At 35.8% G+C, this 15,936-nt stretch overlaps 2 protein-coding genes across 7 annotated transcripts in view; one reads left to right on the top strand and one right to left on the bottom strand.

The window, feature by feature from the left end:
* The first annotated feature begins 731 nt into the window (after window positions 1-731).
* Window positions 732-6,415, top strand: tnfrsf9b (tumor necrosis factor receptor superfamily, member 9b). Its single transcript, XM_051912293.1, has 7 exons — window positions 732-988; window positions 2,882-3,016; window positions 4,909-5,046; window positions 5,135-5,204; window positions 5,315-5,427; window positions 5,892-6,005; window positions 6,108-6,415. Exons 1-7 carry the CDS (start codon window positions 853-855, stop codon window positions 6,242-6,244), a joined length of 843 nt encoding a protein of 280 aa, XP_051768253.1. The 5' UTR covers window positions 732-852; the 3' UTR covers window positions 6,245-6,415.
* Window positions 6,416-7,094: 679 nt separating this feature from the next.
* ccdc50b (coiled-coil domain containing 50b) overlaps window positions 7,095-15,936 on the bottom strand; it is a 24,823-nt gene continuing 15,981 nt past the window's right edge. For 2 of the 6 annotated variants that reach the window (XM_051912289.1, XM_051912286.1), the window contains 7 exons: window positions 13,444-13,546; window positions 13,258-13,343; window positions 12,200-12,262; window positions 11,870-11,986; window positions 10,713-10,822; window positions 10,518-10,612; window positions 7,095-10,437 (listed from right to left, as the gene is read on the bottom strand). In XM_051912289.1, the coding sequence (XP_051768249.1) occupies window positions 10,289-10,437; window positions 10,518-10,612; window positions 10,713-10,822; window positions 11,870-11,986; window positions 12,200-12,262; window positions 13,258-13,343; window positions 13,444-13,546 (723 nt within the window). In that variant the 3' untranslated portion in view covers window positions 7,095-10,288. The remainder of the gene's footprint in view (window positions 10,438-10,517; window positions 10,613-10,712; window positions 10,823-11,869; window positions 11,987-12,199; window positions 12,263-13,257; window positions 13,344-13,443; window positions 13,547-15,936) is intronic. The other 4 variants (XM_051912290.1, XM_051912288.1, XM_051912292.1 and 1 more) reach the window with 3 other exon arrangements.

Below are 15,936 nucleotides of genomic sequence, written 5' to 3'. Positions count from 1 at the left end.
CAAATGGTGAACAGAGGAGCATCTGCTGGCAAAACGAAACTGCGACAGAGCTTGTAATAAAACAAGACTCAACATTGGCTTGGCTTTTCAGAGATGGCGAGAACTGAGGGATTTGAAATGTTGTAAAAGCGATGCGGAGATGGTGGCGTTTGTATTACTCAACAGGTGAGTAAGGTATTTTATTGAACAGAGAAATCGCCATATGTATTAAGTTCATTGTAAAGCATTATCTACTGTGAAGGCTCATTTCATTATAGCTGTTTAGCGCTGTGCTGGAATTTATTTTCAAGGAAGTAACGTGTCTATTAAGGGGTAAAACTACAGTTCCTTTCCATCTAAACTCGTTAATCTGGTTATATTAGAGCTAAGCACAACAAAAACAAAGTTTTTCATTTTTACTGCTTGAGGGCCAACAGTTACATACTGTAGTGTACCTTTAAATAATGAAACATACAGTGGATTGTAATTGTAAATGTGTAATTATCATATTATTATCCCTGATATAAAATGCATTTAAAAAGAAATAATAGGCACAGATTGCACAATGGTTGTGGTTCCCCTCTAAAAATGAAATTAAAAACATTATTTGATTATAAGGAAGGAATGTCCCTGCATTTTTGAACTGGATCATCATCATCTATGAAAAAAAACTGCTGAAAGATGACGAGTCATTGTTGGTCACATTTTACGTGCTTGTGTGTGTGTGTGTGTATGTGGGAGTATGTGTATGACGTTTTGTGGTTTCACGTGTGAGCGTTTTAGACTTTGTATAGAAGCAGCTCACTAGAGAAGACCTTTATTCTCAGCAGAGAACTGTGTGAAGCGTGTGAACAGACGGACGTGTCGTGGAGGATGAAGCTGCTCTTTGGACTGATCCTGGCTGTGGCTGTCCTGGTTCTGGCTGCAGGACACAGTGTCACATCTGGATGTCAGAACTGGAAAATCAGTGACAACCTCAAAGACGTGTGCTGTTCTAAGTGTAAACCAGGTGAGTTTTGCAAAGGAAAATTTAGCTCTGGGATAAAATGACAGATAAAACCCTGAATATAACCTCTGCATTGTCTGCAATAATAATAGTTTCTCAAACTCAACAGGATTGTGTGTGGCAAAAAGAGGGCAAGTATAGATGTGATAAACTGTGGATCTTGACTTTACGTTTGAGTACAAGTATCAAGATACAATATATTATAAGTTTATAGTTAAATATACAGTGCTCCACAGGAGTGTGTAAGATACCTGTTTCCATAGTAAGGATTATGATTGTGGATAGGATGAATTTGGAAAAAAAATGAAATCACTTATTGTAGGTCTGCAAAAAGCTGGGTTTAAATGTGGCCATTGGTTCAGAAAGGTTTGAGGAAAAAATGATCTATGCTTATTGTTTAATTGCTCATTTTTGTGAAGTGTCAACAGACAGTAGTGTTGTAGTGTTGTTATCAAACAACACTACAAATATAAATGGAAATGGAAAACAAATGGGGAAAAAATCATATATGTAACTTTGCGAACTGACCATTTTTGTCTGTCCATTTAATTTCAGACATGCATAATTTTGAATGTGATTATGTTTTCATAAGAGGCTTGTGAAGCTCAGATGTAAGAATTGAATACACAGTCATTGATTTGTGATGGATGACATTTTTTAAACGCCTAAACCCCGAAACTAGAATAGCTAGAAAAGCGACACCACAAATATGTGAATGTCCACAGTGTTTAGCCTGTACTTAAATACACATGAACACTGATATAAAGTGTCTTGGATTCCCCTCATGATACGGTGTGATCATGTGATTAAAAAAAAACACAACAGCTGCTTTCCTCATACGCATTACTTTCGTTTTGGTTATCGTGCATCAGAGACATATTTTCACAGGAAGGAAACTCACTCAGATGTAGGGTTAGGGTTAGGGTTAGGGTTAGTAATATATTAGTATATTATATATATATAGAAATAGAGTGAGGTTCAAAAGTCCACCTGTGAAAATGCTTCTATGTTGCATTTTCTGTTTAATTTATTACAGTTGACAACTGAAAAGTAAACAAAAAACTTATAATTACTGTTGGTGTGTCCATCTTTTGAGTTAATGACTGATGACAGCATGATTAAGAATCTTGTGCTTCATTGCTCAAGGTTCACCAGTGCAGTAACATGATCACATGACATTTATTTATTTGATTAGTCACTTAGAAATAGTGCATGGTATTAAATATTTCTTGTTCATTTTATAACACATTGTTTTGTGTGTGTGTGTGTGTGTGTGTGTGTGTGTGTGTAAACTAAATCTTTGTTAGGATGAACAAATATACTATTTAAACAGCTTGTTAAGTGTTAAAATTAGTTATATATATATATTATTAGTATATGTAGAAATTAACATTAGCCTCTATTCATAAAATAATATTGTTTATTGTTACCAAATGCATTTAATATTATTGCAAAGTGTTACATTTAGTTAATCTTTAGCTCACAAACTCACTCCTTTTGGTTATAGGATAGTTCACCCCAAAATGAAAATGTTGTCATCATTTATTCACCCTCAAGTTGTTCTAAACCTGCGAGTTCTTTCTTCTTTTTAACATAAAAGAAGATATTTTGAAGAATGTTGGTAACCAAAACCCTATTGACCTCCATAATATTTTTTTCTATATGATGGAAGTCAATGGGGTCAGCAGAAGAAAGAAATTCATACAGGTTTGGAAAAACTTGAGGGTGAGCAAATGATGACAAGGTTTTAATTTTTTGGCTGAACTGTTTCTTTAAGGTATGAAAAAGAGGACATGTCAGGAAAAAAAAAAGGGGGGGGGACATAGGCTATGGTAACCCAAGTTGTGTTGGTTTTCAGACTTCTAATCCCACTGTATGCGTGTGTGTTTGTTGCAGGAAACCGTCTAGTCAGTCAGTGCGGTCCAGACCCAAGTGAATTGTGTACTCCCTGTGAAAATGGCACCTTCATCTCCGACACAGATCTTGACAAAAACCAATGGATCTGTCAGAGGTGTGATCAGTGTATAGGAGGTACGGCATTCAGTATATATCTTTTACTTTTTAACTGACACTAAAGACTTCTTCATTGTGTTTTTTTTCTTCAAGTGCTCTGACAATCACGATACAAATGCCAAAAATGCCCTTTGCTGACTACTGGGTTGCCAGGTCTGTGTAACAAGACTAGACAATGGTCAGTAAAAACTAGCCCCAAACTAGCCCAATAAAATAAAATATCAAAATATGTACATACTCCCATACCTAAAATACATATTTTGCATTTTAATACTAAACATAAACATAGCCTGTTTTCATAAAGAGACTCGCTAGGTCTCAAAGGCTCCCTACCAATGTCCTCCCTCACAACACTTAACTTATTAAGCACAGTTTTATCATTGGTATAAAATATTTCAGCTCAAGCATTTCAGTCAAATATAATTTATGCAATATGTCAAAACTTAATCCAGCAGCGGAAAAGCAACCTTCTGCAAGTTTAAAACACCTAATAACTGCAGACTTGGCAACCCTGACTGACCCCAGTATGCTTAGAGGTGTGGGCGGGTCTTAGGGAAAGGACCAATCAGGTAACAGTCTCAACCAGGTGGGTTTAAAGGGTTAGTTCACCCAAAAATTTTAATTCTGTCATATACCCACGACCTCTTGTCGTTCCAAACACATTAAAACTTAACATTCGAACCACAAATGTAGATTTAAATGAAATCTGAGAGCTTTCTGTCCCTCCATTGACAGCTATACAACTACCTCTTCAAAATGTTCATAAAGAGATCATAAAACTAATCCATATGAATTGAGCCGTTTAGTCCAAAATTTCTGAAGAGACACGATCACTTTATATGATGAACAGATTGATTTTCAGCTTTTATTTTCAATGTCATAAAAATTATTCAGCAAACATAAACAGATGCTCAACCATACTTGCTTGATGCGCAAGAACAAACCTCTTGCGGAAGCTCAAACAGAGATCGTATTATTATAGGGAGATAAGAGGGTCTGTATCTCTTACCATTGGAGAAAGCGTAACCGCTAAGTTAATCACGTGCGGCACCTCTCAGCCTATGGTGTCGCCGTTCAAAACTCCTCCCTGCGTACGTCAATGCGTACCACTCATACCGCCAGTTATCATTAGCCGTTACGCTTTTTTGGCTAAAGTTTGCAGGCTTGCCTTCCAGTGGCTTTGGCTCAAACATGCTGCGTAAAACAAGAATGAATCTCATTGGTTCTCGCACATCAAGCAAGATTGAGCTTCCGTTTTCTAGATTGGATGTGTGCTTTGATGAATGTTTAAATGTTAATAAAAGCCTAAATTCAGTCTTTTCATCATATAAAGCTGGCATGTGGCTTCCGAACATTTGGACTAAACTGCTTGATTCATTTGGTTTAGTTTTACGTTTTCTTTATGAACATTTTTTTGTAAGCATCAAAATGGCAGTTGTGTGGACTGACAATGGACAGAAATCTCTCAGATTTCATTAAAATATCTTCATTTGTGTTTCGAATATGAACTAAAGTTTTAACGTGTTTGGAACAACATGAGGTCGTCGGTAAATGACAAAAATACAATTTTTGGGTGAACTAACCCTTTAATAATTAGGCGGAACTGGCGAGCCCATCGTTGCTTTCAGTGAGAAACTGTTGGCGTTAATAGACTGATGCAAAGGCCGTGGAAATCATATCGTAATGAAATTTTGTGTTGGAGTATAATTTTGTGATCATGACATTTATTTAGGTATGACTTTCAATTTGAACAGCCACGTTAATTTGGACATGCGGCAGTATCGGAGATTAGCAGTGGAGATTAGCAATGTGTCTGTGTCTGTGCTGTTCACGTCAAGTGTCACAGAAATGAATGCTGGAGCTGTATTGTAAAAGTTTTGATGAAGTCTCGCTCCTCTCCTCTGCTCCAGGTGGCAGGCGAGTGAAGGAGAAATGCACCCCCAGCAGAGACACAGTTTGTGAGTGTTCACAAGGATTTCGATGTGGAAATAATAAATGCTCTAACTGCATTAATGAGTGTGGCAAGGGACAGCAACCCACTGCAAAAGGTACGTCTGGATAAAGATAACTGATCAGTCTTTTGATATTAATAACTAATATGCATCTAACTGCACGATCTTTCTTGTATGAATTCAGGCAAGTGTGAGCCATGTCCTCCAGGGATGTACAATGACAAGATCCATCAATACTGCGTGAACTGGACCAAGTATGATGCATTTAACATCTATTCATTGTTTCTGATATAGATCTGTCTGTTAAAAATGTTTTAGAGCTGATGAAAAAAGCCATTTCAAAAGATGTTCTCTCAACCCACAGATGTATGCCTGACCATCAAATAATGGTTCCTGGAAGTTCATCTACAGATGTAATCTGTGGCCCTAAACCAGATAACAAACCAACAGCAATGCCGACAACTGATGCAGCAATCAGTACGTATGAAATCTGTGGGCATGATAGCAACCACACTGATGACCCTGACATACATTCATTTTAATGCCGGACCGCTTCACAAACAAGGGTTTGAACAATGTAAGGCTGAACACCGTTACTGACAATCCTCATTTTGGCTGCGTGAGATTCCCCAGCTTTGTTGTTGTTGAGCAACCGAAACACAAGCTGTTAAAGCTCTGCCCTCTTCTGAAAAGCCGGCCGGGAGCAGCAGCTCATTTGCATTTAAAGGGACACACACAAAAACGGCGTGTTTTTGCTCACACCCAAATAGGGGCAAATTTGACAAGCTATAATAAATGATCTGTGGGGTATTTTGAGCTGAAACTTTACAGATACATTCTGGGGACAGAATTAAAAAAAATAATTAAATGGCAATTATTCATGCAGTATTTCTGACCATGACTTCTTCAAGTGATTCACTCATTGTTGCTCTTTGCTACAGAGGTCACTGCTATCCTCATCGGCTTTGGGCTCTGCGTACCAATACTTGTTGCTGTAATCCTCTTCCTGGAGTGGAGAAGAAGAAAGGCCATCCATAAAGAAAAAAAGCAACCAGGTACACTTAATCAACCGTTTTCTTTAGTTATGCACATTTACCCAGCACAAAGGGTTCCCGTATCCTCATGCAGACATGTTTTTTTGTGTGTCTTGTGATCAGAAAGAGAACAGACTCCAACACGTCTTTCTGAAGCGGGCAGCTTCTGTTTTCCTCAGCAGGAACACGGCAGCAGCAGCAGCAGTCAGAGTTCGATGGACTCGCTGCTCTCACAGAGCATCGGCCCTTTAGAAGCATGAACATGTATTGTGATCATAAATGAACATAATTTGTAATTATCTGAGGATATGTATAGTGTTGCTATGTAATGTATAATTTATTTACTGAATCCTACTAGAATCCTGTTATTAAAACTGTAAATCATAATGTCAGTGACATTTTGTTGCCATTAAAGCAGTATTTTCATATTATGCCCATGTTCTAGAATACATTTTGTACTTATTTACTCAGGGTTACAACTAAGGGTCAAAACTTCTCCTTGAGAGTTACATGAACTTAATATTAGGGTTCATTTTTGTTTAATACATTGTGATTTTGCTAACTAGAACTTCGGCTGTGTTAGGAATTGCATACTTCCCTACCAATAGGCGAAAAACAGTATTAAAATTGTCCGAATTCACAGTACTCATAAAAGAGTAGGCATTCAAAACAAGTATGTAGTCGAGAGTATGCGTTTTCGGACACAGCCTTTGTTCTACAACATGCATTGCGAGAAATGTTGTTGCTTCAGGAACACATCCAATTTGGCAAAATCATCTGTGCGATAATGTTTGTTTTTTGGTGAACCCCTTTGTTGTAAAATGTTTTTTAATATTTAAAATATTTAAATAATTTAACAATATATTTGTATGTTTTCTGATGTTGGCCAATGGTCACATGACATGCAGGTAAACAACATCTTTTTTTATTGTTTTTATTTTAAAATTATGTTATGTTTAATTAGTTTTTTTTTTGTCAGCTCACAAAATCCCATTTTGAGACATTATTCTGTTGTGAATCAACAATTTCAACAAGGGAAATAATTGATAATTGTTTGTTTGATAATAAATCAGCCTGTAACAAAACAAGTACAAAATGATTTGCTCAAAATGTGCTCAGATGACTTTTATTATGAAGACACGTAAGATGTTAACACATATTACATTAAAAAAAGAAATCCTCAAAATATGAGACCTTTAAACTTTGTAGAAGTTCAGTCGATCTCTAGCCTTTGAGATCAGAGAGGCGTTCATGCGGATGACGTCATCGCCGTGGTGCACATGCACAAAAGGTTACAGTATGTGTGGGGGGAGGAGAGACCTCTGCACTGAAATACTGTAGGCTGTCAGGATGTGACTACATTTGATATTTTAATTCAACACCATCAGAATTCCCCTGCATAACATTATTATAAATCCACTGAATTTCCAAATGCAAAACCCCTGAATCTTCACATTCTGGTAAAAGACTTCTCAGGGTCTTTTCTGACCTCTGACCTTTAGAATCATGTTGCACAATACCATTAAACACTGCTCTTTTTTTAATGAAAATGAGGAACATAAATGTACAAAACAAATGTGGACTAAAACCCTTTGAAAATGTTGTGAAATAAAGCAATTGTGTGGCACAACACAAAGACAGCAGAAATAAGGCATTATATCCCTCATACAAACATAAAATCATAGGTCTATGGTGTATTCCGGTTGACCTGTTTTATTTAACAAAGATGTTATTAAAAGACTCCTATTAACCTGAAGATTAAAAAACTATATATTCAGTCTTGTATTTAACCTCGAAAGTCTTGTATATGATCACAGATTATGCTGCATTCCATCCAGAAACATGTGCGAATGTGCGATATTTACACGTGATATTTTCAACTTTTAACCATAAAGATGATCTATTGCCCAACATGTGGAGAGTGTTATCTCAGCAGGTGTTTGATTGTCAACAAAGATGTCTCCTGGATATCTAATTGTGAAACATCACTAATAGGAAGCTGCAGTGATGACGTATTTTTGTAAGGCAATCCCTGGTTCAGTTGACAAAACCCAATGTGATTTTTCCATTGTCTTTTGGATTATTACAGAAAATAAGGTCTTTGACCAACAAAAGTTTATGATTCTTGATTCTTAATCATGATAATCTTTTATGATTTTGAAGCGTAAATATAATTGGCAGAAGTGAAAAGCTAAACGTAGGCTATAAACAAAAATACACCATGGTCACATGACTTCAACGTCACCATGGGTGCGTTCACACCATATCGTAATTACAAGATTTCAATTTGTAAAAAGCGTTCAAAGTGCTGCATTCACGCCATGTCGTAATTACTGTGGCAAAACTATCAACGCCTAAATGAATCTGCAGTGGTCAGGTGGTACAAGTAGGAGCTCTCAGAAAATTCCTAGCTTGCAAATTGTAATTACGAGCTCTACGAGGACGTGAATGCTTTTTACAAGTTGAAATCTTGTAATTACGGTATTTATGACATGGCGTGTATGCACCTTTTACTTAAAACATTATAAGAACACGATTATAAACAATGAGGCTGAGTAGATGTAGATGAGTTTACCAGTTCAGTCTAATGACATTTAATGTCTTCGACATCCTTAGCCACTTGTTAGCAACTGCCCTTTTCAAGACAAAATCACAAGGGGCATTAATGATGTATTTTATGTCGTAGAATAAAACGTGAACGTTGTTAACCACAGACCATAACCATTGACTTGAATGGTTCACTTGACTGACTTGATTTGAACTTGTTTCCTGGTTTTGGCCTACAAAAATACATTATCCCTGCAGCATTCTATGCTTATACTCATTTTGCAGGTGTACAAGTAACAACAGAGATTTAAAAAAATTATAGTGTTGTACAGACCTGTCTCTGCAAGTGCATGCAAAACAGGTTTCATCATCATTTAATGAAGGAATTTGACTCAATGTATTTTGATAGATTAAAAGTGAGTGTTTAACATTAATTATGTATAATACATTTCCCTGGTGCTGCCATGTTAGTGTGTTTCCATTCAACAACAGGATGAAATCGCAGCTTTAGAGTCAAAGTTTGAAGACCAACTTCAAGTGTTGTTCCATTTACAAGTTGCACACTTTTAGAAGAAAAGGTTCTATATAGAACCTTAAAGGGTTCTGTCAGGTGCTTCAAGGGTTTCCATCATGGGATCGTTTTATGGATTTAGATTTAATACATTTTGTTTTAATTCATTCTTTATTTAGATTGAATTTTATGAATTAAACAGCTGGTAAACATGTTTTATCACTAGAAAAAAATTAAATAACCCATTAAAGTCCCCCTGAAGTCAATAATTTTATCCCTTAAAACTCATCTTTGATCACCCAAATTACATATTTAAACGTTTTTTTTCCTGTGAAAAAAATGTCTTCATGCTTTAAAATAGCTTGAATGTAACTCTACACCCTTGCTTCATTTAATATATGCAGATCTATGAATATGCTAATTAGCCCCGCCTCCACTCACTCACGCGAGCTCAGAGATCCACTCGGTCAACTTCTTGAGGTAAACACTGCACAATGGTATTGTTTTTACAATGTCGGACGCATAACTGTAATTAATATGATTAGCCTTTTGCTTGACTGTATTATCAAACAGCTAATAATGTGTTGCAAACCATGTTTCTGTTCTTCATCTTAGAGTCAGACAGCTGTCTTCTAAAAATCAGCATCTTTACAAACTTTTTTAACAACTTAGAACGTAAGTGGAGAAAGGCATATAGTTCATCATAACATCGTAATACACATCATCCACTCACTATATTGCTAAATCACCCGATTTTTCATGTCAACAGAAAAATATGCTGGGATAACCTTCTCTTGAGACTCCCCTGCTTCAGATCGGTCATAGTTAATGATATGCTAAAGCCCATCGGCACGTTGCCGTGATTGGTTACAAGGTAGTTTGTGACGTCAGAAACACCAACGATTTTAAACCACGTTTTTGAAACTGTCTTTAGATCACTGCAGTTTTAAACAGAAAATACTCAGCAATGGTGTTGACTTATGAATTTGCACATGGCTTGCCATATTAAAAAACACCACATAGACATATAAACAACATTAAAAACTTGATTCTCACCACAGGGGGACTTTAAACATCTATATAGAACCCCAATGAACCTTTTTTTTCCTAAGAGTGCATGAATGGAACATCAGAGAATCACTCAGTCTAACAACAGATTAATCTGTGTCTATACAATTGATTATATAATACTTGTTTATTCACTCAAAAGACAAAACTTAGAGACTCTACTGAATTAGTCATCCGTTCACTGTTGTTTACAGTTCTCTTTCTTGTCTTTGGCTTTGTGACGCCCTGCTTTGTCGTTCTGCCGCTTAGTTGGTGGTATGAAGGTGGGTTCTGGTAAATAGTCATAAAAGATACTGTGCGGGTTACGAGGGGCCAAGCACAGACCTGCTGAGGAAACAGGAAATGGCTGCTGATGTGGCACAAATACAGTTATTGAACTTTCCTATTATATAACAATGCATTGGTACCTGACTGGGGGCTGGTGGAAATTTGGCTCTCACGCTTTCTAGCCTTGAACGTTGGGTCCAGTTCCTCTGCAATGTTGTGTATGTGTTGGTTTCGGCTGAAAAGAAATAAAAAAGGTGCAAAGATACAGTAACCGTTGAAATGTGTTCTTGGGAAATGGCAGATTGTGCGTGATAATTAAAGAATGTGTGACTTACAGTGTAGTGCATGATGGGCTTGCTAGATGGTTTTCAATGGTGTATTCTTCCTCTTCCACAGGCGAATGCAGTCCGTCTGAGTTCAGCCTCTCTCGCAACATCTGAAGAGCCTGAAATTCAAGACAACATGGTCCAGAAAATGTCCATTTACACCAAACGATAATGTGAAACACATTACAAATCAAAGGTCTCTCCAAATCATGAATTAAAGAGGACCTATTATGCTTTTTTACATCTTTCTTTAATGTCTAATGTTGCTGTTTGAGCATGAAAAAGGTCACTCCATAGGGAGTTATTCTCTATATCAGTGTCACTATTTCTGAACTCCCAGAAAGTCTTGAGTTTTCTTCCGGGAACAAACACGTCACAATTTTCCACATTTAAATAATTCCCGCCCAAGGCATATGCAAAATAAAGGGGCGGGGCCTGGTTGAGTTAGTTTGTAGTGTGTTGAAACTCGTGGTTATGGTAAGGGGCGGGACATTTCCCAAACACACTGGAAGAGCTTGACCAATCACAACACACTTATTCAGCCGACCAATCAGAGCACATAGTGCTTTTCGGAAGGAGGGGCTTCATAGAGACTAAACAGAGCGTTACTGACAGACTGGGAAGAGTGGAGCTGCAACAATGGCGAATATGGGAAAAACAATGGGAAAATGGGAAAAATATTCTAGTAGAGCCCAAAAACATAATTAAGACAAAGGGCGTAATGGGTCCTCTTTAAATGAGAAAGTCTGCAAAAAATATATGCACACCAAATGCAAAAGAAACATTCTTGTGGTTTAATGTTACAGATTTCTTTCACCTTAAATACTCAAACTTATATACTGTAAAAAAAGTTTTTTTGAAGTTGTAAATAAAAATTTTAGGAGTATGGTTTACAAGAAAATACTATTTCAGTTTTTCTGCTTCAAAATTTCATGTTTAATTCAATGTGTTACATGCAGTTTCTTTGTAATTGTTTGTGAAATATACTACCGATTTCTGAGCGAAAAATGTTTTTACAACAAATATTTTGTTTGTTTTATGTGTTTGCATGCTTTACTTTTCACAACTGTTGAATAAAATCAGTCAAATGTTTGAGGTTGTGTTATCAAGTCCCTCATTTATTATTAGAGCTGTGTTTTCATTAAGCGTATGAGGTTCATTCAGACCTTCCTAGTTGTGGTGTTTCCTTCATCTCTTGGTTCAGCAGGTCTCGTCTGGATCTCTAGGTCTTGTGGCCTGTCTTTGACTCTCCTCTGATGCCGCTGCATGTAGTGAGCGATCTCCTGATGAGCATTTTAGAGAGTTAGAGAGTTTTAGGGCAACATCACAGATGATATTTCTTTAGACATTTGAGAATCAAGAAGAAGTATGTAATTTGATGTACTTAAGTTATAATCTCCATTACGAGAAAATATGGAGTTGTATATTAAATTTTTTTATCAATCTGTTTATCATCTGTACAGTGTAATCTTAGTTATCCTGAAGATATTTTTTACCTCATCTTGGGCTACTTGAGCCGCAATGAAGTCCACCTCTGATCCAGAGCTCCGAGGAAACTGCTAAACAAAAGACATAATAATAAATACTATGTGTGTTGTTTTAGTAGTAAATTTATAATTTAGTTTTAGTAATTATTTATATACAGTTACAATATTTATTCATATTTAGAAGCTTTTATTTGTATATTTTCAGTTATCATTTTAAATTTTATTTTAGGTTTTAGTAATTTTGTTGTGCTTTTGTCATTTTTTTTAGAAATATATTTTTATTTAGTGTTATTTATTTTATTCATAGCAATTTTAGTACTTCAACTTATTTAATTTGAGTTAGAAGAAAAACAGTAAGTAACAAAAAGACAAAAATTATTACTGTTATTTTTAGTATTATTTATATACTATAATATTATATTATTTATTAATATTTTAAAGTAGCTTTTATATTTTCAGTTTTCATTTTAATTTTAGTTTAAGTTTTGGCAATTTTGTTATATGATTTTATTATTTTTTATATTTCTGTCTAGCTTTAATTTATTTTTAGTTTTAGTCATTTTAGTACTTCAACTTATTTTATTTCAGTTAGTTGCCAAAGCAACATTTCTAATTTTCATTCTTTTCAGTTTTTTTAAGGTCAAGTTTTTTTTTTATTTAAGTAATCTAATATTTGTATTTTATTTCAATTACCAAAAAATAAATAAATAATAACAATAAAAAAATAAATAAATAAAACTAGTGTGAGTTAAATTTCAATTTACATTCAATTAAAATTTTAAATTTTAATTTAAAATTAAATTTCATTCGGATACTGTCAAATCCAAAGACTGAGTCTGAACCAAACCCAAAGTCACCCCTTTTTTTTTATTTTCTCTCAAAGCAGTAGACACAGGCACACATATACTTACAATCTCCAAAAACAAAGTAATACTGGTCCCAAACCCTATGCAAACGTGAAGTTATACATAAAAAACTAACCCCAGCCTGGTTCGAAAGCAGGCTCGGGTCGAGTAGCAGACCTCAATTGTGCGATAAGCAAATAAAATATGTTCAACGTAATGTACATCTCTGCGAGGCAACATGTCCTCTTCCTCCTGAAGTCTACGGGCCAACTCAGCGTCCTGAAGCACCTGCTCCCAGATTCCCAACCCTGATGGAGGGAGAGCAGCTGTTAAAGACCAAAGCCTACCACAGTTGTGCAACATATTATGAATGTATTTACATTAACAACAACAACAAAAAACATTTACCTTCACATAGCGGAGAAACACAGCCATTTTCATGGTGACCAGCATCAGCCCTCTGCCGTCTCATCTCCATTTCTTCTTCTTCCTGTAGCTGTTTAGCAATTTCCTGTTCGGAAAACAATTCACACAGAAATTCAATGATAAAAATGACTGATTCATGATGTTTTATTCATGATGTGCTGCTGTAAAGCAGCTCTACAGAAGACAATAGTGTTGTTATTCAGCTCGATTTAGTTCAATGTTGATTCAATTCAGTTCAATAACAGTGTCAAAGTTGCAAAGTCATTATCCAGAGCAATTCAGTTCAAGTTTTGTTCTCATCTGATGGTGTCAGTGTGGTTAAATCGATAATATTACTAGTCTTTTAAACCCTAGCTGACCAAGCCAAAGACAAAATAACAAAACACATGCACTTAGTGTGACATATTTACAAGTAAAAAAGTAAATATTAGAAGTAAATATGAGATGGGATTTAGATTCATCCGCTGGGTATTGATTGGACTGTAAAATATTTCTTTAGAATAACATACACAGATGCATAATTCACGATAGGCGCATTTTATCATTTTTTGTTTAATAATTTTGCAATGCGCTTTTGTCTTTTTTAAATATTTCTATTTAGCTTTATTTTTTTAACATGCATTAAAGGGATAGTTCACCCAAAAATGAAAATTCTGCAATTATTTACTCACCCTCAAGTTGTTCTGACCCTGTATGAATTTCTTTCTTCTGCTGAACATAAAAGAAGATATTTTGAAGAATGTTGGTAACCAAACAGTTGATGGACCCCATTGACTTCCATAGTATGGGGGAAAAAAAAAAATACTATGGAAGTCAATGGGGATCATCAACTGTCTGGTTACTGACATTTTGAAAAATATCTTCTTGTTCAGCAGAAGACAGAAATTCAAACAGGTATGGAACAACTTGAGGGTGAGAAATGATGACAGTATTTTCATTTTTGGGTGAACTTTCCCTTTAAGAAAGTAAACAGTGTTCATTATGATTTCACATTAAATTTTGGCTTCACTGCACAACTGACAGGCCAGAAGTGGCTTAACAACGGCCAAACTGAATATATCTCTAATGTATGAGGGTGGAGGAGAGGTGATATTCAGAATAAGACCTCAGACCACGCACATACACATCTTGGTCTGACTTTAAGATCACACAGAAGAGGTGTCAGAGTAGGCCGCGAAAGTTCCATCACGGAGTCACTCGAACAAAAGCACATCATCTATCAGCGCGAAAAACCAGAGTGACACCCCCAGTGCAGTAGCAGACCAGACCAGCGGAAAGTACAGCTCACACACAGACAAACACCTACACACACACTATACGTGTGACGCCCACAAAGACACTTCTCAGGACAGAGATCTGCTGAGTCCTTCAGTGGCCTCAGACCTCATTTGCACAATGACATCACGGAAGAAAACACAACGCATATGAGCACTGAAGCATTTAATGTAATGTTGTCAACAGCTCAGAGAATAACCGTCTGACTTTGAGGATATCACTTAATCCTAACCAGTTTCCGGCAAAATACCACATTAACCACAGGGATTGTAACTACAGTAATATCCCATATGGGTTTAAACAGTTTTCTGAATTTGTTTAAAGTCCACTTTAAATCTGAAGTGGAGGAAAATTAACTAGTATTTTGGCAGAAACCATGCTTACCATGGTAAATTTTTACTGACACCTAATGTGACATTGCTGTCCTGGTTTTGTGATCCTTTATGAATTAAATAGAGTAGGAGACAATTTTATTTTATACACCAACAGCTTAAGCAATAGGAAATGGGTGGCCAAGTTAAGGAAAGAAAGACAGGACGTGAGTTAAAGATATTAAAAATAACTTTTAAAATCCTCACCACGTTCATTTTAATTTTAAATTTAAGATAATTTTTAGTTTGCAGTTAATTTTATGTGGTTTACTTAATACTGAGGAAGAAAAAGAAAGACGAAAAAAAGAGACAAAAAGCATAAACTATGAAGTATATACTTCAGTTGTCCACTAGAGGACGGTGCTTTACAGTCACACTTATAAAGGGCCAGTTCACCTAAAAAATCATTTAATCACCCTCATTTGAGTCTTAAAAAACAAAACATGAACCATAAAGCAGACAATGAGGACAGAAAAAATAATCACCGTGACAAAAGTTCACCTTAAAAGAAGTAAATACTATTAACTCACTATATTACAAGTCTTCGGTAGCCATTTGATTAGTTTGCCAAACAGAGTGAAGTTTAAGGTAAATGATGAAAGAATTTTAATTTTTGGTTGCACTTACTGTTAATATGTTCTCATTTGACTGTGTTTGCTGATCATCCATCAAGACAGTCCCTATTTTTTACCAACTGGATGTTCCCTAAAAGGGGTTTTACCCACTATGAAGCATGTCATATTTCTTATAAACAAACAGAGAATTCCCCATGGGAAAGTCAATGTAATGCCTACACAAATAAACACACAACATCAGAGGATGCAGTTGT

Source organism: Ctenopharyngodon idella, chromosome 11 (assembly GCF_019924925.1).
Source record: "Ctenopharyngodon idella isolate HZGC_01 chromosome 11, HZGC01, whole genome shotgun sequence".
NCBI lineage: Eukaryota > Metazoa > Chordata > Actinopteri > Cypriniformes > Xenocyprididae > Ctenopharyngodon > Ctenopharyngodon idella.
The sequence above is the reverse complement of the archived record's forward strand: the minus strand, read 5'-3'. Positions and strand labels throughout refer to the sequence as shown.

What these genes read in the sequence shown, in the direction of transcription:
- tnfrsf9b (XM_051912293.1), top strand. Translation starts at nt 853, where the DNA reads ATGAAGCTGCTCTTTGGACTGATCCTGGCTGTGGCTGTCCTGGTTCTG. An exon ending in CTGTTCTAAGTGTAAACCAG is followed by an intron (nt 989 to 2,881) that starts GTGAGTTTTGCA and finishes TGTTTGTTGCAG; the next exon opens with GAAACCGTCTAGTCAGTCAG. An exon ending in TAAAGAAAAAAAGCAACCAG is followed by an intron (nt 6,006 to 6,107) that starts GTACACTTAATC and finishes TCTTGTGATCAG; the next exon opens with AAAGAGAACAGACTCCAACA.